The sequence below is a fragment of the Rhipicephalus microplus genome, chromosome 3 (genome assembly GCF_043290135.1).
Source record: "Rhipicephalus microplus isolate Deutch F79 chromosome 3, USDA_Rmic, whole genome shotgun sequence".
NCBI lineage: Eukaryota > Metazoa > Arthropoda > Arachnida > Ixodida > Ixodidae > Rhipicephalus > Rhipicephalus microplus.
The window spans coordinates 23,260,309-23,287,153 of NC_134702.1; the positions used below are offsets into that span (position 1 = coordinate 23,260,309).

Consider the following 26,845-nt stretch of genomic DNA (forward strand, 5'->3'; position numbering starts at 1 on the left):
CGATCGGAGCTCACGGAGCTCCGGAACCCTTTTACTTTGCATCAGTTGCGCTAGTACGCGCACTCAATTGCTTCAAAAACAGACAATGTTAAAGCTCTAAACGTGAGTATTTTTAATTTTTGCGTTACCTACCAGTTTAAAAAATAAGCAACTGTGCAAACTTTTGTGTTCAAGATTGCGTTAATCAGTTTATTTGTTGACACATAGATGGCAGCACACTACGTTGGCGTTTTTCAGAGAGTCAAAAAAACGAGTGGAGTTGTGAAGTTGTGTTTCGCGACTAGCGGGCGCGATTTCCCGCGCGGGCAAGGCGGCTGCCCCGCGAAAGCGGCCCTTTCGCCCGAGGGCCAATGCCCTGCTCTGCGACGGCACGAGAGTTCTCAGCGGCCGCTCCGATTGGCTGCTCCCGCCCGTAGCGTTGCCGAGGTCGCTGTTTGTTGCCTGCGCCGAGCGGTCTCTCTTTTGACACGCATCTGCGCAATCGCTCCTCGCGTAAGGAACAGCTGGTTGTCGCCTCGCGACCAAAACAACGCAGTGTGTCTCGCTCCAAGTAAAACGGTCTTTGTCAGTGCCCAAATCGCCTGGATACGCCGAATCGCCCAGCGACCACTCATGGATTTACACTCGGACGAGTGGCTGGTAAGCAAGAGTTACTCGCTCGGCGAGCCGAGCGATCTCTGTTTACGCGATGGATCCAAGTGCCACCAGCACGGGGCCCTTTGTTTGGCTTTGCTGCTGACCTTTGTCTCGAGGGTTCGAACTGCCTCATCGGTGGACGTTGCGATCGAGTGGCCGAGTTCGAAAGCTGTGCAGTCACCCGGGGTGCCCGAGTAACGCCGCATTTCGGGCCCACCGTCGCTCGAGTCTCGCAGGCGAAAAAGACTGCACACTGCGAAGGATGGCCGTTTCGCTTTTTTATTCGTTTTGTGATGCCTGCAGTCTGCCCTTTTGCTGTATTGTATTCTATGCCCGGGCCGCGCACGACGATTGGGGAGGGAACCCGTTTGGCCAGACTGCGAGGTTCCGTACGACGGCTCCCCCAACGCGCAGCAGTGCTTTGTTGGGGTTCCCTACATCTGCGTATTATGCAAACGTAATTACGCGCCCGCCGTATACGTGAGCCTTTACATATAGCTGGTCGATTTCGAGACGGATTTCGGAGGTACGGTTCCGTATGTGACCACTCGGCCAAACGACACGTTTCCGCGTTGGAAACTCGAGTCTAATTTTGGTCTTCAGTTGGCGCGAAGCACATGAAAGGATGTCGCCGTCTCGCGAAGAAGGATCCAGCGTGGCTGTCCTTAGTGCGACGCAAATTTTTGCCGAGCCCGATCGAGGTCCACCACAAATCCGCGACGCACATCGTGTATCAGCCTTTGCTAATAGCGGCGAGATGTGTTTTGTCTTCTTGCTTTCTGGGCAGCGCTTTTTGCCCGATAGATAAGCAGCGATTTCCGTTTTCGGAGACTGTTTCCTTCCCGTGAACGCTGGCGCGTTGTGCTAGCGCGCCTTTGTTGCTAAGTGCATTTGCTTTTCGTGACTGCCCATTTGTGGCGATGTCGGAGAAAACATAACCACGTAGCCCGAGCGTGTCGTGATTCAGGCTGGCTCCTTCGGCGGCCGATCTTGAAGGTGTGCTCATTTCCGATCGGTGCCCGAGTCGAGGCGGAAACGCTCGCCTTCGTCCGTCAGCTGACGCTCGCGAGAGTGGGCTTCGCTGCCTTGCGGTGTGCTAGCCTTCTTTGTGAAGGCGCTCTCATTGTGTCACCTGGCAGCCGATACCTGTGCGAGTCGGCCGGCGTTCGGAGGTGACAGAATAAACACGGGAAGTCGTCGCAACGATTCGCTGAGCCCGAGCGACGTAGCGTGAAGTCTGGATCTGAATACGCGTTTTGTTGTTGTCGGCCGATGCTGTGCCGAGCATCGCTTCCCGCTTTGGCGGGCGATAAACTCCGCGCGTCGCAGTTTCCGCTCGACGAAAGGTGGCCTGTGTTCTCGTTACATTCGCTAGGATGCCCACGCCGCTCTCAGCCCAATAAAAAAAAAAAAAACAGTAAAAACTGCGTTGCAACACTCGGTTTCTCGTATTTATTTTTACGTGCACTGTTGCCTAGGCCTAATGGTTTCGCTCGTGCTACTTCTTGCAGACAGGTAGCATGCAACGCGCGCGCTTTTTCGTTTTGCGTCTCGGCCTTGTTTTTTACCCAGAATCGGGTTGCACCTGATGCCAGAGGTTGTGACATGACGAAGTGCTCAGCGTATTGCGGCACTGCGTGGATGGTGACGGCGAGCCTGCCCGCATGCTGTGGTGCAGGCTCGACCGAGACGCGATTACTTTTATTTCTTTTTTTTTTTGCTTTCGGTGGTTTAGTAGCGCCGCCCGCCAACATGCACGGCGCGTCAACCCTTTCCCTAAACTACTACTACTGTTGCGAACTGCGTCCGTGATGTAACCTTCGGCGAATTTATAAGCTCGCTGCCAAGGGGAAAGCTTATTACCGTTATGCCTTTGGTTACCGCGTTTCGGTCGTCGTTTTGTCGAAGGGCAACTGCTAGATCGCACGTTATAAGTTTCGCGACACGCGCAATACTGTACAAATGCGCACATTTGGCGCGTCGTGCCCGCAAGCCGAGCAGCTGACGTGGGAGGAGGGGGGGCAGACCCCTTGGGCGGTCTTTTGTTGCCCCGAGAACCGAAGACGGCAACGCTCCTCCCCAGTGCGTTGCACGTTATCGCGCACACGTGGGCCTCGGAAGCAAGCACGAGGGGGCATGACGGTGGGGAAGAGAGCTCGTAGCAACAAAAACCTTGTGCAACAACGGGGGTTTTTAGCTGGAGCGCTCGTTTACTGAGCACGTGGTACCGAGTGCTCGTGCGTCAGCCCTGGCGTGCCACCACTGCAGCGGTGGGGTCCCGGGCGCCGTTTCCTGGGAAGCGACGAGTTTGCCTCGTGTTTACCTTATAGGAGCATCGCGACCGTAAACCCGCTACTATCGACGGACCTGCACGCCATGTGGTTACGCAGAAATGTCCCGTGTCTGAGCGGTTCCCATGGCAGCTGCTTGCATCTCAATGACCTGGCCAACCGGCACCTGTGCAATGTCGAGAACGTCGTTAAATACGACCTGTCGTTTAATTCGACAGTGCATTGACTATCGTGCATACGATGCTTTCTGTACAATTTTTTTTTTGTTTCGGTATCGTTCAGGTCGTTACCAAACTGATTAATAATGTTTTAATTTCTTTAGGGCGTCTAGGCCAAATGGTGTCAGTTTATATCTATATTAGGTAACTAGAGTTCTGAAAAAATTAAACCATGATTTCATCCTATAAAGGTTCAATAAAATGTGTGCTTGGGCTCGTTGCAAAGATACCCCAGTAGTGCACGGTCGTTGGTAGATTCTCGCGCTGTTTCCCGAGTATCACCGTTTGTGAAATCGGGCCACGTGGTAAGATTTGTCGCGTTTTCGTCCCCAAAATCACATGCGGAGCACTTTCTCCGGGAGCTTTTGTGAGTGCCTGCCTACCTTGGCGTAATTCGGTGCCATTGGTACTTCCGGGTTCGTGCAACCGCTTATCAAAACGCGTGACGGTTTCACGAATTAACTTCGCCATCGATGAGAAATCGCGCAAGGTGAACCGATACGTGCATTTAGGTTGAAATCTTAGAAAAACGAAGTGAATGAAATGAAATGAAACTGTGTAGCCAAAGATATTATTGGTTGCCACAACTAACCTTTAGTTTTCGAAATGCGTGGCACTTATATAGATAGCACCGAAAAAGTACTTGTAAAAGAAGATCGGCTCCTACTCGCTACTATGTCGCGTGGCGCGCCACGGTGTTGCGGGTGGTGCTTGTACTTTTTCTTACGTTGTATAACGGACAATGTGGTGTCATGTGTATTAGTAGCTCGTAGGATTATCGGTAGGTCCCTTTTGTTCCATCATCAAGGTCGTGAAGATTGGCGAAGCTGATAACGTCGGTGACAACCGCATCGCACTTCCTGCATCGCAGTCATGGCCTTGGTATACTGTTTGGCCATTTTTCATGCCAGCTCTGGTCGTCGTCATATGTGCATCACGAGAAAACATGCCAAGAGAAAGGCCTTGAAATCGGCGCGCTAAAGCTAGCCCGTCTTATAAACAGAAGTTGTTTATATTGGCTAAAGACGGCAGTTCGGGAACAGGCTGGCTGTCTTCATTCTCTTTCTCCACCAGAGCCTGTGACCGATCTCTAACACTGTCCATCGTCTTTTTGAGTTGGAAGACCCCAGCCCTTTTTGGCAGTGTTCGAGTCCTTTATTCTCTGACTGGGTGCAGACAGCACGTAGAACTTGCTTCCTCCCTGAATGAAGGAGGTCTTTCTTGATAAACTTGACTGGGCTGATTTTGCATTGTTCCACAGAACAAACACTAATGTTTGGTCTACAACTCTGCTTGTTGAATATCAGCTTTGTCTGCAGTCCTCTGGCTAGTATACGTATTCTTGGGTGGAGTGTATACGCTGAAGTTGCATCATCAATGCGTGCTACACAATGCTACTGGGACATGCAAGATGATGTGCACAGGGGAGGCAGGGGGGCTTCTGCTAATATAATATTGAATATTGAACACTTACATGTACAATCAGACAAAAGTAATCAAACCAACATGGTACGGAATACACCCCAGAAAAGTCACCCATCTCAGGTTTTCTGTTGAGAAACCACCTATTTTTATGAAAAGCAGTACAGAGTCACTATTTTTTGGTTGTATGATTGCTCAATTCTATGTCAATCTTGTCATCAGCCGCTTATGGCGTTAACATTGTGAGCAGACCGCCGATTTCACTGCCGGCCAAGCACAAAAATGGCATGAAAATTTTCAGTTGGGGGTTCATATATAATATGAATGAATTTTAATAATGAATTAGCATCATTAAAATTCACTGCTACAATATATGGATCCCCGACTGGGACTTCCTGGCCCGAACAATTTAATTCCCGATTTCGGTAACTTCAGAACCCGGTGCAGGGCTTTTTGTGATTGTGTGGCTTATGTGATCTATTCCCATCCTATGACTTTTAAACTAAGAATTTTACTGCTAACCTGCAAGTTGGATTTGCCCTCACAAGGGTGTAGGTGTAAAATTTTGGGGGCAGGTTTCATTCAACAACCCATTATGCAGGTCTCTGCATGTGTTATGCAGAATTCGAAAAAGTTTTGGGAGTGGGGAGGTGGAGGGTTGTACTTGGCTACACCAATGGCCACCAGTTTTCAAATGATTCAGTGTTAAAAATAGTTTTGCCATATGCATTGCACCTGCACTTTCATTGAAAAAATGCAACAGTGGAGTAGGTTTAAAATGCAGAATTTTTCAGCAAGTCGCTTCTAAAGCTTTTCTACTGCAAATGTATAGTACTGGTCAGAATGAGAAACTGTTTTATGAGGCTGCATTAACATCGAAGCAAATGGTAATTTGCCAATCTTGTTAACATTTATGAGAAACAGTTGGCTCTCTTAGTATTTTTGTTTGTTATGCATACAATGAAGGAATTATTGCAGGGATATTTAATTACATCCGAAAATTGGCTTATTGTTCTGAAATATTATGTATATTAAATTGGCATAATGTTGAAATATCGAATCATTCACCCATTTATCTATTAATTTCAGTATTCTCGTGGCCTAAAGGTAGTTACAGAGTTGGCCTGAGGGTACAATGGGTCATAGAAACGTAAGATAAAAAATTAGTTGCACTGTAAATCAGTCTTACAGAACAGGTTTTAGCAGAAGTGTCACAAGTCCTGCACATTTAAAATAGTATATGTGCAATTCCTGTTTATTTGTAGAAGTTTTTGTTGATGTGTACACTGCCTAAAAATGGGAAGTAGACTCGCTTTGCTGTTTAAGTTCGCATTAATTTCTTCTGAAGCTCATCTTCATTACAAGTTAGGTTTGGCAGAAAGTTTCATCGAAAACAAGTGAGAGAGCATGCATTGCGCCAAAGGCACCAGTTCGAAAACAAGTCTTCGAGGGGTTCAAAGATCTCGTCAACATTGAGCACTGGGCAACGTGCTTCTTACATACTGTCCCTACCATCTTTGTCTTGCGACATGTGCTTAGCTGGGAGAGATTTCGCATGGACCTTGGAACTTCTTAATCTCTGACAGCTGATTGGTCCTCTCTTTTTTTATCTTGACCATGTCTACCAGGCAGAATGCCGACACCTTCTTTGGTGCAGTGAACGAGTCACGTTCATTTTTCAGAGAGAACTTAGTGTCTGATGTGGTTAGCAGGGCATGCTGCTGCACTTTTGCAGACTTGGGTAGCCCTTCTTTGCCCTTAGTAGGTATAGCAGACGTGCAGAGCATCTTTAGAGTTCCATGGTAAGTATGCGTATTTATTGGTCCTTTACAGGGTCGTCGTGCTCAAGAAACGTAAAAAGTCTGTGCTTCCAGCCATTTTCTTGACTTATTCTTATTCTGTCACCTGGAATGAGAGTGTTAAAAAGAAGTCCTCTCTTATTTTTCTTTTAAAATGTTTACCTATTAGTAATATCGTCTGTTAAATGCACAAGAAAAGGGAACATCTGAAGGCACTTGTCATCATCAAACCTTTTTATCGTGTGTCGTGTTTGATTGCATGCTCGAATTGTAAGATGTGTAGTCAGCTTGCTCAGATTCACATCTCACCCATTTTCAAATTTCAGTCCTTCAGTCGTCACTCAGTTTCCCATACTCGCAAAGGGCCAGCATGGGTGTTTATTGTGGACCTAATGATAGTAATAAAACCAGGAGATAAACAGTGCTTAATTGAGTTTGCAGGCTTCAAGTGCCTGAGAAACAAAGTCATTGGACTACTTATAGATAGCCAGACCAGCCACTCATGTGTTCGTTTGCCCAAGGGGCTTGCTTGAAAATCATCATGTTACTGCTCTGTTCACTGATGACACATACAAAACATTTTTCTGGTCAAACTGTGTTGCAGAACACTGCATTGGACACAGTAAATTAAGTGAATGGTGTCAAACATTATGCAGGAACTGTTGGGAATACTGTCTGCAGGTATAATTTTTGAGCTTGTTATTTTTATGCCGTAGCTGCTGTGCATCTATATGACTTAATTTTACGAACCATGCGGACCAAACTACATGTCCCCGCATTTCCTGAGACTGTTTTTCTGGACTGCTAATGGCTGATGTAAGCGACCATTTATCAATTTTTTGTTTACTGCCAAATATGGAAGTCAAACGCGAAACCTCGTGGAAGCCTTATCTCGCAGCATTAGTGCTGCAGGCTTGGAAGTGTTTCGCTCACATATTCAATCAGTCGATTGGACATGCGTGTTTGAGAAAAGAAATCCGAATGCAGAATACGAGGCATTTTTCGAAAAACTTAGACTATGTTATAATCAAGCATTTCCAATGACCTTGCGAAAACCAAAACCCAAACGTGCAAGGAAGCCGTGGATTGATGAAAAGCTATTGAAAATGAGTAAAACAAAAAATAAAATGTATCACACATTTGTTCGGTCACGGAACTTGGAGGCATAGTCAGAGTTTAAAAAAATACCGAAATAGGTTGAACACCGACTTAAAGCATGCGAGGGAAACATATTATGAAAAGTTATTTACGAAAATAAAAAATGACTCTAGCAAGGTGTGGGACGAGGTTAAGAATTTAATGTCAGAGAAAAAAGAGCCGCCACCGCTATGTTTTCATACTAATGCAGGTACCTTATCTGATAGTGACGCAGCGAATAAGATGATTACTTTGTCACCAGTGCAGAATATAAAAACGATAGCAATATAGCTCCCTGTGTTACATTAAAAGAGTGTGGGCTTATAAACTCTGTGTCACTATCCCCAGTGACATCAGAGGAAGATATACAATTGATAAACCAGATTAAAAATAACGTAGCCACTGGCTTTGATGAGATCAAGGCAACTCCGCTAAAATACGTAGCTGATATTATAGCTCCAATGGTTGTTTATATAATAAATAGAATGTTCGAAACTGGTATTTTCCCAGACAGCCTAAAAATAGCGAGAGTGTGCCCCGTCTTCAAGGGTGGTGATAAACGGCTATTCACAAACTACAGGCCAATATCTGTTCTTCCTGTTTTATCTAAGGTATTTGAGAATGCAATAAACGTACGCTTGTACAAATTTTTTGACTAGTACAATGTGATCAGTGAGGCTCAGTATGGTTTTCAAAAAAATAAATCTTGTGAAGCAGCTTTGCTTAATATTAAACATGAACTGATCACAAACATCGAACATAGATGGTACTCACTAGGTTTGTTCATAGACTTTAGAAAGGCGTTTGATTCGGTATGTCATGAAGTACTAACGGCTAAACTTAGCAAGTATGGTGTATGTGGTGTGGTTCTTGAGTTAATGAAAAACTAACAAACCGCCATCAATATGTTTGCATAAACAAAAGTGCGTCTACTTAAACATAACAAGAGGAGTACCACAAGGGTCAATTCTTGGTCCTCTATTGTTCATAATTTATATAAACGACCTGTGTGATATCCCATGTTCTCCCAAGTTGATAATGTATGCAGATGACGCTAACATATTCTTTAGCGGCACATCCATTCTAGTTCTTGAACACCAGATTAATAACTACCTACGAAAGTTGTCCCCGTATCTTAGTTTGAATAAACTGCTACTAAATGTTAGTAAAACAAAATACATTATCTTTGCCCCACCTAATAAGCCGCGTAACTATAGTTCAACTGTTTTATTTGAGGGCAAAGAGATAAAGCAAGTCACTAGCCAGAAGTTCCTAGGTGTATGGTTTTCTGAGGGATTGGCATGGAACACACATATAAAAAAACTAACGGTAGAACTCAGTAAAACCGTTGGATGTTTATATGAGCTCAGCCCAGTCTTACCAAAATGGTTACAAATAGAATTATACTATTGCCCTTTTCTACTCTAAAATGACATATGGTATCTTGGTATGGGGTACTACTACACAAACTATCAAAAATTACTAGTTCTGCAAAAAAGAGTTTTGTGAGCATTCGAGCAATACCATGGTATTATCAGGAACTTGAAAACCAAACAACTCTTTGAAAAATACGCATTACTAACAATAACAAAACTGTATCATTTCAAACTTCTGCAGTGGATTAAACAAAACAAGCCACAGTGTCTTCAGAACCCGCCTGACAACACTCATTATACTATGCGTCAGCAACGCCGGAAAATCCCAGCAATAAGGACAAGTTATGGCAAGCAACACGTTCAGTATCAAATACCCACAATGTTAAATCGTTTACACGGTCTCATAGATTTTAATTCCGTACCTTCGAACACCATCATCAAGTCCATCCTAATGAACCATGATATTGAGTATGCTTATTAAAGTTTCTGTACTTCATTTGTTACATCCTATCTATCAATTTGAGTTGCGTGTTGTTGCTTTTCTTATGCTTTATTTTACATTCTGTATTGAAGTTTCTTTTCAGATGACGCTTTTGTGATAAAGTGATTTTTCTAATGTTTTTCCCTGAAATAGTGTGACAAGACCATGCTAAATTTTGTTGTGTTATGGTTTATTTATTGTGTTATTTATTTATTTCTGTGTGTTATTTGTTGCATTATATATTTATTTCTGAAAACATATGCGACAGATTGAGCAGCCTGCGTGCCAAACTGTATTTAGTAGCAGAGGCCCCATGACAGGCTATATAATATAGCCTTTAGCCTCTGCTCCCGATCCTGTAAGAATTTCGGGACAAATAAACTTCAATTCAATTCCATTTGTGTGCAGCTCAGCAAATTCCACGTCTTGTAGGTTTATAAGCCATTTTACCGAAACGAGCACTTTGCATGATGTGTAACTAGTGTTTCTCTGATAAAAATGCCTGCATACTCAATTTTCGTGCACATTAAAGGATTGCTGGATGACGTCGGGAAATTTTCATGCAAAAGAGAAAGTCACGTACAGTCATGAATACATAGAAGTTGTTTGATGGTATTCTTGCCTTGAGCATTTATAAAGGGAACAATAAATAAAATTGGTGCTACTTTGATGCAGAGTGTCTGTTGCAGCAGCGGGAAGCCTATTGTGAAGTGTGTTTCAATAACTGTACTTCTAAATAAAAAAAACAGTATGTAGCGTTTAAAATTCGAGCTTACAAAATACTTTTACACATCATGTCTGTGTCCAAGCAAAGTTGTTTTAAAACAAAGAGGCTTGAAGGGAAGACAACTTTTTGTCTATACACATTTACCTTTTATTATCTGTTGAGGTATATATAATTACAATAAAGGTGTATGCATGTGGTTGGGTCATGCATAACTGTTAGCAACAAGACTCGATTAGAAATGCATTTACTGTCTCTAGATTAGGAAATATACGCAAAGACGAAGGAGACAGAATGTTAGTAATTGGTAGCATAAGGGCAAACTGGTCAACAGCTCAAGGCCGAATGGATACTTCACAACCTAGGGAACACCCCCTAGCTTGAAAATTTGAAATTAGCTGTAAGTTTGCTTTTCCTCAAAAATGTTTTACCCACTAAACCTCCTGTTTTGCCAGACTGCTTTTTTGTCTTGAAGCACATTAACCCCTCCACACTCCAATGAAAGTGCGGAAGCACCACTAAAGCTTTAGAAAACGCTGAAAGAATGTCATGCCTCAGTGTGTGTCCCCCCCCCCCCCCTCTCTGTATAAAGATAAAGGGAGAAACAAAAGGAAGCAAAGGCACAGGTTAGTGGTCAAGGGAAAAATGATTTGCCTGCTAGTCTATTGTGGAAGCTGTCCATGCGGAAAACAAACTTGCTCGGGCATGCACAGTAACCATTTTGCAAGCTGTCAGTTTTTCTTCTACCAGAGGTTTTCTCTTACAGATTTTGTGGTGGCTTGTGACGTCATCGTCAATTCAATCATTCCTTTCATAAAGCTTAGATGAACAGGAGTAACGGGGACGTAATGTCTGCTGGGCGCTGTCACAATCTGTCACAGATACACTAGCCCCGGTGTGGCCCCCGCCGCGGTTCTGTGGAGCCCTGGCCGTGGGAAAGCGTGCCGCTAGCAGCATCTGCTCAGAGAAGCAGCGCAGCGCCAACGCGGAAGCACCCATTGGCCATCAGGGAGGGCGGTGGTGGTGGGAGAGTCTTGTGGCCGCAACAGTGCCGTGCAGCTGACTAGAGCAGCATGGTGAAGACTTTCCAGGCGTACTTGCCGACCTGCCACCGCACCTACAGTTGCATTCACTGCAGGGCCCACCTGGCCAACCACGACGAGCTCATCTCCAAGGTACTGATCGCATCACCGCTCGGCGTGTTTCTTTTTTCCTCTCCCTGCTGCGAATTGGGATATTCGAGATAGAATCATGTAAATATGCGGGTGCCAAAAGCGAATCGAGCCTGACATTGATATTTCTCCGATTACTATTGTGGCAAGAGGCATCAATACCCTGCACTTCCATTAAAGTCAGGGGTATTGTACAAGGCATGATGCTTGCCTATTGTGGGTATCAAAACCAAGAAAGGGCTTTTATAAGTGCATGTTATGTGTGGCTCTGTTTGCACCATCTACCTTACCATAGTCTGTGTGCTATTGCATTGCACCTGCATGTAGTAAGGATTTGAAAGCTCTTCAAACATCAATCACTTGTTTGTGAGTCTCTTGTAGCTGTGTGTCGCATCTGGTTGTAGTGGTGTGTGTCACTATTGGCTATTACAGCATGGCTTGTTTGCCATTTTAATAAGGTAAACTGTTAGGCTAGTTTAAATATAAAGGAATGAATGTGAAATTGTGACGTGTTACGCTTTGAATGAAAGAACATGTGCTGTGGGAAGGGAAATGCAAAGCTGTTCTTACTCATTTATTTTGAGTATGTAAAAAATAAAGAGGAGCTAACCACTTTCTTTGACAAGCAAAAGTTCTTTGCTTGCTTTAAAGGCCTCTAATGCAAGAATAAACGTGTCAAGCATTGTTGCAACCATTTATGTAAACCTGCCAGTGAGAACACTTGAGAGCGCACATAAAGAAGGTGTTTACTTCTGAGTTGCTTTGATACGCTCGCCTGCAAAAGGGCCAGAAAAAAAGCCGTTGCCTGTTGTGGCAGTGGCCTCTATAATTAAAACTAAAACAGGTTCCTTAGTGGGTCACTGGCTTTCGAGGGTAGCGGCTTCTCCCTCGCCTAATTGCAGACACATGTGCGGAGTCTTCCGTGCGCGCTCTTTAATGTTGGAGGAAGTTGGAGATTAAGAGATTGTGGGGAGATGCATATCTGGGAGGGCAAAACCGCGTGGGGATGATTGTTTTTATTGTCTCTCATTCGTTCTGCTTCTTTCCTTTTGTTCTCCCAGTCGTTACGATTCGCGAGCCAATTAGGGCAGAGAATGGGTGTCCATTATTAATCATGCCAGAGCTCTTCCTGGTCGCATTTTGAGTGTTGTTACATAATGACAGGGTAATAGCCGCCTTGTTAAAGTCACGGGACTACAGCAGTCGGCATGTGTTGTTTTTTTTTTCTTCTTTTTTTCCCATTTTTTTTCTTTCAGGGTGTTTAATAAAATATCACCAAGGAGGAAGAGCAGCTGCAGTATTTCATGTAGCCAGTAGTTAGTAGTGTTTCCGTGAGATGTCTTGCTAAAGACTCAGGCTCTGTATATAAATTTTGGAGCGCACTCTTTTGCACTGCCTGTAATGAAAGTATTTCTTTGCAAGGCTGTGCATGTAACTTGTTTAAGGAACATTAAAATAAAGTGTGTGTTCAATGTGCATGCTTAGTTTTAGGAGAGAGTTTTTTTGCGTGTGACGGTTGTTTCTTCGCAGTTTGTTTTTTATCATACAATTTCAAGCAGCATAATTATGCCTACTTGTTTATTAGCTATAATGTTTAGTAATGCTTAATAATGCATGCTTAACTCTCCTAGCAATTTTTGAGAAACCAGCATGTGAAATGAAGTTGTATGTTGATTGAACCAATGCATTCAGTTAACGAAAAACTCCCCTGGACTTGTTTGCGCCAGAGTTGTCAGGTGTGGAATATCTGGAGCATTGAATTAGTATTTATTTTGACACCTTAACATTTAGAATTTAACGGGAAATTAATGCCTTTGTCGTCTGCTTTGATACAGTTCTTCTAGCTATGAGGCTACTGTTACAAAGGCTGACTCACAATTGTGACTACACGTAACTCTTTGATTAAACATCTGACTGTGGGTGGTTGTTTAATTCTGCACTCTAGAGACGTTGAAATCATGCAAGACTGTCAAGCTCTCGTGTAAGGTGGAACTGGCATGAAGGCATGCAATTATAGCTGAAAGGGACTCATTAAGAGTTCCTCAAGAGAAATTTTGTGCAGTGGAAGAAGAATTCATAATTACAGCATATATCGTCCAGGTCAAGTAATAAAAACTGGCGTGCTGTCTCTGTGGAGCAATTGATAATAGAAAAATCAGTTGAGAAAGTTGGCAGCAAGCTATGAAATGTTCATCTTGGACCATTATCTTTTTTCACCACCAATCTTTGCCATGCTTCTTCTCATTTTTGTTCATAATTGGTGATCTTATTCCAAGCTGAATGAATTGACTGCCTTTTGACAATTCTATTTCTTCTGTCCAACTTTTATCCCAAAGAGTGCTCTTAAAGTTTAATTTGTATTTTAGTGTGCTCCATACAGGCGGACGAAAAATTTCCATTTTCGGGAACTTGGTTTCCCTGTTTCATCTGTTGATTGCAGGCACATCACACGCACTTAAAAAAAGTCCAAGCATGGCCTTCGAGTATGTCAAGCTGTATGTTCTAAAACGGTACTATGCATGGCATGGCTAAATAAAATAACAGAGTGAGCTCAAGGGCAAATGAAGACAAATATACCTTTATGCCTAAGCTCTAGTTCACAATTAGGTTACACTGTCACATTTGCTATCACACGCAATCGGCTAGCTCAATCATTGATTTTAATAAGCATGAGGGCTACTTGTTTCGTGCAGCTTCAGAATGGCTTCCCTCATTTTCTTTACACATGCTGCACCATCTTCAGGGACTGGTATCAACTTGTCTCATCATCGACAGTGTGTTCTCTGGCCCGTGATCCAGAATTAAGGCCGAGTGTGAGAGGCCATGAGCTTGAGCCCTGATTAAGGTCAAGTGCCACTTTAGGGCTATCGCAGAGGAGGAGGAGGCCTCCACATGTCTCACAGATTGGAAGAAGAGAGCGCTAGCTGAGCCGTGCAGCATCCAGAAATGCATGCCAACTCTTGAAGCTGTATTCATTTGCCAGAATCTTATTGAAGGCGCATGATTTCCCTCGTCGCGAAGTGCGTAGGACAAACATTTGGTGCAACTGGTGGTGGTGCGAAGGCGATTGCAACTCTGGATTTGCAGCAGATTGGTGTTGTTAAATGAGGTAGTTAGCAGGGGAGGCATTAGTTACACTGTTGACATTGGACTGAAGCAATTTTAAATTTGTGAGTTGCCATTGCCTTGCAGTGTGATTGAAAAGGATATCGAAATAAATGTTTATTGTTTCAGTTTCACGTTCATTCTGCCAAAAAAAGCTCCATTTTGTTTCTGTTGCGAAATGAAAAAAAGAAGTTTTATAATGGCTTTTATTTGTATTGAAATATTTTGAAATTAATGTAACAGTATTTATTTTTCCTAATAAGCGAAATACAAATTCTCAAAGCACGCTGAATGCTTTGAATCAAGGGTGTGAGCACGATCTCAGAATCAGCACGTCATAGAATGGTATGTGAGATCGCTGTTGGGATAGAACAAACCTCAGCGCTAAGAAAGTCCTCTTCATGTTAGCCTGTGTGGCTTGCACACCAAGGACCACTCTTGTTTTTACAGCTCTGGTTGTCGCAGTTTTTGTTAGTCTCAAAATTTCAACGCATCTTTAATTTTGAATACCTGCCTGAAATGTGCATTAATTCTCACATTGCATAACATACAGTTTTTGCGGATTGCCGAACCTTCTCTTTAACCAAAAACTGATGAAAAAAATTTTTGTTTACGGTCCAAAACAAAGTAATAGTTAGGTAACATTTCAGTTACATTCCTGTTCCGAACGAAAATGTCATTTTTTTTAATCACTTTTTGTTAGTTCTCACACACTGGTTTGAAATATGATTAAGCACTCGTTGACCTTCTTGGTAAATCTCTCAGTCCAGTGCACTTACTTTGATAATAGCAGAAGCGGGTGAGAATGCTGGCACTCTACTGCATAGCAACTATGACGAAAGAAAAGAGCATGCATGGACAAGCGCATGCAAAGGTGCTAAATGATGAACTCTATCCAACTAGGCCAAGTAGCACTTTTGCTGTTATATGACTAGCACATATTAAAAAAAAGAATACAGAAAAAAGGAAAAGGCGAAGGATTCACATTATAAGTGGTAATAATTAAGTGTTGCTTCTAACAGCTTTGGCACATTTTGTGGCTGACTTGCCTGATTTAATTGACACTACACTTTAGTGGGAATCAACGAGCTGTGAGACCAGTACTGTGGGAGAATACAGATGGTTCCAGTGACCTTTGGCCCTTAGACTTGCTTGCTTGTTTGCTGACATTGGGTAAGAGATTCATTACAGGATTATGCTTCATTGTCGTAATTTGTTTTTGCTTGTTTTCCTATGCAGTCATTCCAAGGAAGCCAAGGAAGGGCTTACCTCTTCAACTCAGTGTGAGTATTGCCTGCTTGCTTGTTCTTAAATGTTGCATCTTGTCTCTTTCTGAAATGGTATTGTACCTGAGTGATATTACACCCAGTCTTGCTGTGAAATCATATTACTTCAATTGTCGTAACGATTTGGTATTGCACCCAATAATGTTCTGAAATAATGTCCCGTCCAACCTCATTCTGAATATTGATGCTCGACCTATTTCTGGAGTAGTATTACACCCAATCTCGTTCTGAATTCATATTACATCCCGTCTCTTTCATGAATGGTATTGCACCTAATTTCATTTGAAAATCATTTCACGCCCAGTCTTGTTCAGCATTAATATTCCACCCAATCTTGTTCTGAAATAATATTACGTCGCATCTCTTTCCAGACTATATTGCAGCTAATATTGTTGTCAGATAATATTACACCCAGTCTCATTCTGTAGTAATATTGCACGAAATGTTGTACTAAAATAATGTTACATGGCATTTAATTCTGAAGCGATGTTGCACCCAATCTTGTTGCAGGGTGAATGTCGGATGTGGGCCTGCAGAGGAGCGTTACTTACTCACGGGCCTCCATGCGGTGGCCGACATCTACTGCGAATGCTGCAAAACCACACTTGGCTGGAAATATGTGAGTCATGGCACTGTGATGTTGTGTTTTATTTGCCTGATATATTTATATATATAGGCAGTTGTCATTTCATTTTGATTCTATACTTCATATACAGCCTTCCTCAGAGATGTATAACTCATTGCTTGTTTAACAAACACGATATTATCAAGCTTGTCACGCAGTTTATTCACGTACAAACCTACTGGAAGGCCGAGGAACGCCAGAAGAGCGAGGAACGCCAACAGGCCGAAAATACAAAACAAACGCAAGCTCGGGTCGCGCGTGCACCAACGCTGTGGCTTGCCGTTTCATGCTGCTTCGTCGTCGTTCGCATAGTTCCCTACATTGGCCCCCGGTGAATAGCGTAGCCAACCTGGCGACTTAAGGCGTAGTCACTATAGCGGGGTCGTAATATGGCTTCAGGCGACTCACATGCACAATTTCTCGGCTACGACGGCGTAAGTCATGAGACTGTGTCAATGGCTCAATCTCATAATTGACGGGTGACGTACGGGCGAGAATGCGGTAGGGCCCGTGGTATCGTGCGAGTAATTTCGACGAAAGGCCAGGAGTGCTCGGTGGAACCCAGAGCCAAACGAGAGCACCAGTCGTGAAAGTAGAGAGATGTCGGCCGGTGTCAAGCCGTAGCTTCTGGTGGCCTTGGTCCTCGGTTGTCAGAGAACGGGCCAATCGTCTGCAATCTTCTGCGTACCTGGCAACATCAAAAATTGCAGTGTACTCAGAGGAGTTGGGCGTGTATGGGAGGATAGTGTCCAGCGTGCACGATGGTTCGCGTCCGTACAACAGAAAGAAAGGGGAGAATCCTGTTGTCGCGTGCGTAGCGGTGTTATACGCATACGTGACGAATGGAAGGACAGTGTCCCAATTAGTCTGGTCTGAAGCTGTGTACATCGTCAACATATCACCGAGAGTGCGATTAAATCGTTCTGTGAGGCCATTCGTCTGCGGGTGATATGCTGTCGTCAGGCGATGAACCATCTTGCACTGCGCGAGCAACGCTTGAATGGCGTCAGACAAGAAAACACGCCCCCGGTCGCTCAAAAGTTCGCGGGGAGCACCATGGCGAAGAACAAAGTTGCGCAAGATGAAAAACGCAACTTCCCTCGCGGTTGCTGCGGGTAGTGCTGCTGTCTCCGCGTAACGCGTGAGGTGGTCCACGCCGACAATTATCCACCTATTTCCAGAAGACGACGTGGGAAGTGGTCCGTATAAGTCGATACCGACGCGGTCAAACGGACGCGCTGGACAAGGCAGAGGCTGAAGTGTACCGGTAGGGCGTTGAGGTGGGACTTTACGTCGCTGGCATGCAGTACAAGCACGTACGTACTTGCGGACAAATGTGTACATGCCGCGCCAGTAGTACCGCTGACGTAGATGGTTGTACGTTTTGAGAGCGCCAGCGTGAGCGCTTTGCGGGTCGTTGTGGAAAGCAGTACAGATTTCCGAGCGCATGTGGTTGGGTATCACTAACAGCCACTTCCTACCTTCAGACGTGTAATTCCGCCGATAGAGTAGGTCGTCTCGAATAGCGAAATGTGTGGCTTGACTGCGGATAGTTCTTGACACTAAATTAGCTAACGGATCAGTCAAAAAGGCGAGGAGTTGGGAAATCCACACATCTTTGCGTTGTTCCGATGCCATGTCTGTGAAGTCGATTGGTGTTATGACAGCTGAAGAAGGTGACGAGGAGGCTGGGTCAGCCGGTAGCGGCGAGCGGGATAGCGCATCAGCGTCGGAGTGCTTGCGGCCGGATCGGTATACAACACGAATGTCGTATTCCTGTAGGCGAAGCGCCCAACAACCAAGGCGCCCCGACGGGTCTTTGAGCGATGATAGCCAGCATAGAGCGTGGTGGTCCGTAACGACTTCGAAAGGGCGGCCATAAAGATATGGGCGGAACTTCGTCAAAGCCCAGACAATTGCGAGGCACTCTTTCTCCGTGACAAAATAATTACACTCGGCTTTCTTGAGGGTTCGACTCGCGTAAGCGACCACGTATTCTTGGTGCCCTGGTTTTCGTTGAGCCAATACAGCACCAAGACCGACACCACTGGCATCGGTGTGGACCTCCGTAGGCGCATCAGGGTCAAAATGTCGTAGAATTGGAGGTGATAATAATAACCGCCGAAGCGCGGTGAAGGATTCGTCGCACTCTTTTGACCAAGCAGAAATGCCTTTGAAAGTTGTCAACAGGTTGGTAAGAGGTGCGATGATGGAAGAGAAGTTGCGCACAAATCGACGAAAGTATGAGCACAGGCCGATAAAACTTCGAAGCGTCTTGATGGAATTGGGCTTCGGATAGTCGGCCACGGCGCGGAGTTTCGCCGGATTCGGGAGAACACCCTCTTTGCAGACGACGTGACCCAGTATGGTGAGCTGACGTGCGGCAAAATGGCACTTCTTGATGTTAAGTTGAAGGCCAGCAGAGGTGAGACACGTGAGAATAGCACGAAGACGAACAAGGTGAGTGGAAAAGTCGCGAGAAAAAACGACGATATCGTCTAGGTAGCAAAGGCACGTGTTCCACTTGTAGCCGCGAAGGATGGTGTCCATCATCCGTTCGAAGGTAGCTGGGGCGTTGCAGAGTCCAAACGGCATGACGTTAAACTCATACAGCCCATCAGGTGTTACAAATGCAGTCTTCGATCGGTCAGGATCAGCCATTGGAACTTGCCGATATCCTGAGCGTAAATCTAAGGAGGAGAAATATTCTGCCCCTTGCAAGCAATCGAGAGCGTCGTCGATGCGTGGCAACGGGTACACATCCTTCCGAGTTATCTTATTGAGCCGGCGGTAGTCGACACAGAATCGGATAGACCCATCCTTTTTGCGCACAAGTACAACAGGGGACGACCAAGGGCTCTGCGATGGCTGGATGACACCATGCTTGAGCATATTGTCGACTTGTTCGTTGATAATACGGCGCTCTTCCGCTGAAACTCGATATGGTCGTTGGCGTAAGGGAGCATGAGTACCGGTGTCAATGTGGTGCGTGATGTTCGCTGTGCGACCCAAAGATGGTTGAGCGCAATCGAAGACAGAACGAAACTCTCGAAGAAGGGACAAGAGTTCGCTTCTTTGTGTCGGCGATAGCTCAGCGGCAACAGAGGGCTGGAATGAGTCTGGCGCGGGCACTGTGGCCACAGGTGGCGTCATAGCATTGAGCTGGAGGTGAGGTGCGTGTTCGGCGAACTCTAGAGGGCGCAAGAGGTCAACGTCTTGTATGTTACCCAAACATTCTCCGCGAAGTAAGGTAACTGGCGACGATAGCGAGTTCGCGACGAGCATGGCGGTAGCACCGGATTCCACGGTGAGTACGGCAAAGGGCAGGTGTAGGCTACGGCGGCGGGTAAATACGTCAGACGGAGTGAACAAAACAGTTCCGGCAGGAGCGGCCGTACAGGTCAGGGCTACAAGGGCGGATGTTCTCGGTGCTATTTCCGTGTCTGCAACAACGACAAGTTTGTAAGGTTCAGGAAGAGAATCCACAAAACAAGAGGTTGGCAGCGGTGTAAGGGCAACTTCTGCACGTGAGCAGTCTATGATGGCCCGATGACGCGAAAGAAAGTCCCATCCAAGAATGACTTCGTGGGAGCAGGATGCCAGCACAAAAAATTCAATGGCATAAAGTTCACCTTGGATAATGACACGTGCAGTGCACACAGCTGTAGGTTCTATGCACTGCGAGTTGGCCGTGTGGAGCATCAGGCCCGAAAGAGGCGTCGTCACCTTTTTCAACTTGCGGCATAAGGGCTCACATATTATGGAAACGGCGGCCCCTGTGTCGATAAGCGCTTGTGCGGCGGTCCCCTCAACATTGACGTCAATAACGTTTTGCGGCGAGAAAGATGGAGGCCTTAAGCAGTTCGAATTGTATGCAGCTGTTGCCTCCGGAGCTGCAGCGATCAGTTTCCCTCTTCCGTAGCAGGTCGGCGACGCATAGGTGACAGGGAGCGTCGTCGTGCCGATGGTGACCGATGGTTTGCGTAGGGTCGAGGACCGTCAGTGGTGTACCTTGATGGTGTCCTAGACGACGACGCCATTGGCCGGCCCACGGCGTCGACTGGAGGGGGATCTCGGCGACAGTGGCGGGCGACGTGTCCAACGATACCACAGGCGAAACAGATGGGCCTATTATCTGGCATCCTCCAAGCGTCTGAGCGACGGTAAAATGGAGCTGGAGATCTCGCGTAGGGATACGGCGCCGCAATTGGGGTTGTAGGCACGACATAGGGTGGCGTGGCAGGTTGAGCATACGGCATACGCTGTTGCGTAGGCCGAGCAGCGACGGCGGCGTACGTGAGAGGCGTTGTGACTGGTGGTTGCTGATGCACCGGCGGAAGGGCTTCAGCGACTTGGGTCCGAATGACGTGTTGGAGGTCCGGTGCCAAAGCTTGCGTGGGCTCATGTGTCAGTGGCAGCAGCGACAGCTGGCGCGCTACCTCTTCGCGGACGAAGTCCTTGATTGTCGAAAGCAGCGGCTGCTAGTCGGTAGGATGGGCAGCTAGGTGCAAGCTCGCGAGCGTGTCTGGCGTCGTGATGGCTTGACGAGCAATTGCGCGCTGCCTACGCAATTCATCGAAGCTTTGACAGAGGGAAACGAGGACAGCAATGGTGGGGGGATTTCTCGCGAGCAACATCTGAAAGGCGCCGTCGTCAATGCCTTTCAATATGTGCCTGATTTTTTCTTCCTCAGGCATGGTAGAGTTGATGCGGTTGCATAGATGCAACACATCTTCAATGTAGCCCGTGTAAATCTCGCCTGGTTGCTGCGCACGGTGACGTAAACAGTGCTCGGCTTGAAGCTTGCGTGCCGCAGGTCGTCCAAAGACGTCCGTAATAGCCGTCTTGAATGCAGACCACGTAGTAATGTCAGCTGCGTGGTTATTAAACCACAGTTGCGCTGTGTCCGCAAGGTAGAATGTGACGTAGCCAAGCTTACTTGGGTCGTCCCATTTGTTACTTGCGCCGACTTTGTCGTACCTCGCCAACCAATCTTCGACGTCCGACTAAGTGGAGCCCGTGAAGATAAGAGGGTCTCGTTGAGGATACACGGCACCGCAAGTGACATGGACGGTCGAAGGTCCCACCTGGAGAGGCGTCTCGGTGGCCATGTTCGTGTCACGTAGAGGGGGAAGCTTACGGGAGCGAAGTTCCAGGTTTGTACGGGAGTCCACACACCTCCACCAGATGTCACGCAGTTTATTCACGTACAGACCTACTGGAAGGCTGAGGAACGCCAACAGGCCGAAAATACAAAACAAAACGCAAGCTTGGGTCGCGCGTGCACCAACGCTGTGGCTTGCCGTTTCATGCTGCTTCGTCGTCGTTCGCATAGTTCCCTACAAGCTATACATTTACAAGCTTTTACACCTATATGATCGAACAAATAGAAACATTTATCGACTATGAAAGATGTAGCTTGTGTAAAACGTTATCAACCAAAATACCCACATCGTCATCAACCACCTTTGATGCTTTCTTGTACAAGAAATAAATATGGAACAAAAAATTGCTTATCAGTTACTGTTGCAATTCAACAGATTATATTTCAGATATTCACATGGCAGATAGCACCCTTTCTCAACTTTGCCATATTTAACTAACACTCCTGGCATGAAAACCTTTTCTTTGAACTTTCTGGCCAAAATTAAAGATAAAAAATTACGGCATATTCACGGGTGAATGATGATGAATGGGCGAAGCTCCGGAGGGATTCATCGGTAAACTGTGAATCTTCCGTGTAATTCGCCCAGTCGATCATCATGTAAAGACGTGAGAAACGCTGTGTGTGTATATACACAAATCAACTTTTATTTGTTCTTAGACGATGGATGGCTTGCGATGTCCCTTGCCTCGCGCGCTCGCACATCGGGATTCTGTCTGCGAGCGCGCGCTGCTGCCGCCTTGCGCTCTCTCCGCTGTGCAGCCTTATCCATCCGGCGACTCCGAGCGCACGCCAACAGCGAACGGATTTTATTTCAACGCTCCCCCTAGCGTACGTCGCCGCACTAAATCGAACGATTGCCTTCAACCAATGACACGCACCATATGTGACATCATTCCTATTTTATAAGATCTCGCGTCTTTCATCAACTACAAGTACCGCTTTCTAGTTTATAACATCTTGCATCTTCTCATCATCAGCTACAAGTACAACCATCTAGTAAACACTACAAGAACTAAACGAGAGGTGGCTACATACAGGGGACGGTACCGCCATCTAGTGAACACTGCAAGAACTAAACTAGAGGTGGCTACATACAGGGGACGGTACCGCCATCTAGTGAACACTGCAAGAACTAAACTAGAGGTGGCTACATACAGGCTACAGGGGACGCACAGCCCACGCCTTAAGGAGCTTCGCCCCTAAAAAGAGTAAACAAAAGAGAGGATGATAATACAACCACTGCTGTGTGTATATCTCGTGTTTGGTGTATTTGTGGTTTATATATTAAGTCTTCTGATTTGTGCTTGTATATATACTCATATCATTGCATTTTTTTTCCAGTGCCGCCATCTGCAGCGTGTTTAAAAGCTGTGTAGTTTCTAATATTGTTTCTTCCAAATGCGGCTAAGTCTAATTATGCAAGCGACATCCTTCTGCTGATTAACCATCTAATCTAGCCACCACCGCTGCAAATAAAACTGGCAACGTCTACTTTGGCAGTGTAATGGAGCATTCATTGCACCACCACATCTAGTACTTTTAATAGGAAAATGTATATTTAGGCTGAAAATCTAACCTTCTTTTGTTTCTTATTTTGCTTAGGCTTGTGCGAATGGTGAATATTAGGTTCGAAGCGAATAGTGATTTTGGTCGAATAATTTGGAATGAAATTCGAATAGTATATATTAAATATTGTAAAGAATAATCTACATAGTTCGCATGACCCAACAACCTTCACAATATTTTTTTCTATTAAGCCACTGTGCTCAGCCGGAATGCTTTACAATTATATTTCTGGACACTTGACAATAGATGTTCATAGTTTTTATATACTGAAAGCGTATGAAAGAAACATAATATGAATATTTTTCATGCTATCCGGTACACGGTAGTGTGCCCCAAAGTAATTAAGCTTAAAACGCTGGATAAAAGTGGTTTCTACTAGCATGGTGACGCGCTCCTCGTAACTTTATTGAAGAGGCTGCAAAAGTATAAATCTTTAAAAGTGGCATTCAAATTTCTTGATACTCCTATATATATATATATATATATATATAATGAGTGGCTTATATCTAAAGCAGTGATTCTCAAATAGGTGTCCGAAGCCATTTCTATGATCCGCGAAACCCTCACTCGCATTTTTCTTTAGATGTCACTGTGCCACGTATTGATGAACTGTCCAAAATGAAGGGATGTGGCACGTTTGTTTGACGTTTTTGGTAGCAATAAAAGGCACCTGTTTCACGTTCAAGTTGTGTTAATTTACCTATGTACCCCCCCTCCCTCCCCTCTGCTGCAAGGGGTCCCCCATCACCTTCCACCAGTCCACAAGGGGTCGCCGACACATTCATAGCTGAGAACCACTGATCTAGAGCAATGACGCTGACAATAATAGGCCTCGATTCTCGGAACAAAATCATGAAACTGCAGGGATAAACTCAAGCTATATTTATTTATGCGCAACATTCATTTCCTCGGTGTGTGTGTGTGTATGTATGTATGTATGTATGTATATATATATAAGGGAAAGAAGTGTATACTTAAGGGCTCGTTTTTCTGTGCTTTGACACAATAATAATGAGATCCAACGGAGAATAATGATGAGGAAAGTATAAGGGAAGTTATTAGACCGAATTGTAATGTAAATATGAAGAAAGAAAAGTGGGTGAAAAGATAACTTGCCGTGTGTAGAAACCGAACCTGGGACCTTCGAATAACGCGTTCGATGCTCTGCCACTGAGCTACCAAGGCGGCTATCCTCCCAGCCACTTTATTAGGTATATAAGTGAATTTAAACATGGGAGTGTCTGTCGGCGCCATCTGTAGCCATGGCGGCAAGTGGGGCACACTCTTTATAAGCCTGTGTGGCGTCACGTAGCACATGAACTTATTACGAGCTGGTAGCTGACCAATAGTCCCTCGTATACAACCTAAGGCACCAAGTCTGCCAGTATGAGACCCTCGTTAATAAATAAGGGAAATAAGTGTATACTTATGGGCTTGTTTTTCCATGTTTTGACAGACACAATGTTAATGAGTTCTAAAAGACAATAATGTAAAGGAAAGTATAGGAGAAGTTATTAGACCGAATTGTAATGTAAATATGAAGGAAGAAAAGTGGATGAAAAAATAACTTGCCGTGGGCAGTAACCGAACCTGCGACCTTCGAATAACGCGTTCGATGCTCTACCACGGCGGCTATCATCCCAGCCACTATATTGGGTATATATGTGAATTTGAACGTGGGAGTGTCTGTCAGCATCATCTGTAGCCATGGCGTTGATGAATTTCAGGGAACACGAAATATATGTAACGTCTAAAGGTAACAGGAATACAGCGGTGATGAAAAATAGGGCTCTGAGGAATTACAATAGGTATGATGATGTGAGAGGAACATGAAAAGGGATCAAGGATCCTGGTCTGACATTCGGCAATGCGGTCTTGTGCATGATATCAGAGGTTCAAGCAAGATTAGAAATTAAGCGACCTGGAATAGGTAGGCTTGCTTTAGGAGCTAACGGGAATACGCCAAATCAGGGAGTACAAGGTCATATGGGATGGACATCATTTGAGGGCAGGGAAGCTAGCAGCAAGATGAAACTTGAGAAGCGATCGAGAGAAATGGGCAAGGAGCGTTGGGCTAGGAAGGTTTTCAGCTACTTGTACATGAGGAATGTCGATACGAAATGGAGGAAGCGAACCAGGAAGTTGACTGGTAAATACTTAGAAAACAGCAGGTGGCCAAACCAAAAAGAACTCTAGGTTAATAAGAAAGTGAAGGAAACGGAGACTGACATGTGGAGAATTGGCATTATAAGAAGTCTGCACTGGACATCTATCGAACTTTTAAGCATGAAATAGCCAAGGAAAGGATCTATGATAATACTCGTGGTAGTTCTCTACTGTTTGAGGCCAGGACGGGAGTATTGCGAACCAAGACATATCGAGCCAAATACGAAGGGGTAGACACAGTATGCAGTGCGTGTGGAGAGGAAGAAGAAACTGCCGAACACCTGATAATGTTCTGTAAAGGGCTTCACCCTATAGTTCAAGATGATGGCGCAGAGTTTTTCAAAGCACTGAGGTTTAGGGACAGCGAGGGCAAAATAGACTTTAAGCTGGTCGAAATAACTAGAAGGAGGTTATCTGATTGGTGGCTAAAATCAAGGCACGAGTGAAAATTAAATTCTTCACTGCAAAGTACCCGAACTCAACTTCAGTATTCAAAGGGGAAAAAAAGGTAAATCTAGTAGTTGGTTCACTAAGTGTTACGGCTAGGAGGCGTTAGCCACCGCCCGATCTAAAGGGTACAGCTATATCCATCCATCCATCCATCGCAGCATCACCATGCGTTGCTTTGGCTTCTTATGGGCAAACACGACACGGTGTTTGCGCAGACTGTCTCCATCTGCGGCAGTGGCTTGACAGCTACTGTTCAATGGTGCTTGCGTGGCTAGGGTTTAACTCTAGCTACGCAAGGGTTTAACCTCACCCACTTCTGCACCACTGCTCATCAATAACCAAGCAGTGGCTTGGTTAATGATGAGCAGTGGTGCAGAAGGTTTCCTTGTGTGCACCCAACATCTTACGTTGAGGTTTCGCATCAACATTTTTTTCTTTTCTGCCTTCCGAAACTGCAGGAACATGCCTTTGAGTCGAGCCAGAAGTACAAGGAGGGCAAGTACATCATCGAGCTGGCTCACATGATCAAGGAGAATGGTTGGGATTGACAACACGCCCCCGTGGAGGAAGAGGATGCGCCGCCGCCGCCCCAGTCGTCGTCGGCCCCTTCCTCCCCTGTGGTGGCCCTGTTTCGCAATGGCCACCCACCGCCACAGTACTTCCCGCCCTTCTGAAGGGTGGTGCCGCATTGCCACAGCCAAAGTGGGACGGCCTTCTTTGGACACACCGGCCGTTGCCAACGATGCCACAGGAGTCAAGTATGCTCGCTTGCGAGCGTAGCAGTGTTCTGCCTGTTCCGCGACCAGTCGTTTTTTCGTTTTCAAAAAGGCGCGTTTCTCGAGGGCACGCCCTTCCATTCGCTAGCCCATTTTCGAAAAAGACAGGATGCTCTTCAAGACTCTGTGAGGTGCTCGTCAGTAAGTGCCTGTACGAATTAGTCCGAATAGGGCCGGTGTCTCTTGCTTTTATTTATTTATTTATTTATTTTTGACAAAAGCGAGGTCTAGAGTTAGGTTGCACATTTCTATTGTACCAGTGCCAGTAACAAAGGTGCATCATGGGTAATTGCGGTCAATCAATCATCGCTCAAAGCTGCATGCTCAACTTTCTAGATATCATTGTCGGTGCGTTGAGGCGATGCTGTATCACGGCAGTCACGTGTTGCTCATGCCATTATTAGGTACTTCCAAGGCATGCGTGATATAATCCAGCCATTTTGGCACA

General features: G+C 45.3%; 1 protein-coding gene across 1 annotated transcript; it reads left to right on the top strand.

The window, feature by feature from the left end:
- The first annotated feature begins 498 nt into the window (after positions 1–498).
- On the top strand, positions 499–26,540 carry Ypel (Yippee-like). The gene is made up of 5 exons (XM_037431660.2): positions 499–639; positions 10,966–11,259; positions 15,601–15,644; positions 16,158–16,266; positions 26,080–26,540. The coding sequence occupies exons 2-5, from the start codon at positions 11,158–11,160 to the stop codon at positions 26,167–26,169; spliced, it is 345 nt and encodes a 114-aa protein (XP_037287557.1). The 5' UTR covers positions 499–639; positions 10,966–11,157; the 3' UTR covers positions 26,170–26,540.
- The last annotated feature ends 305 nt before the right edge of the window (positions 26,541–26,845 follow it).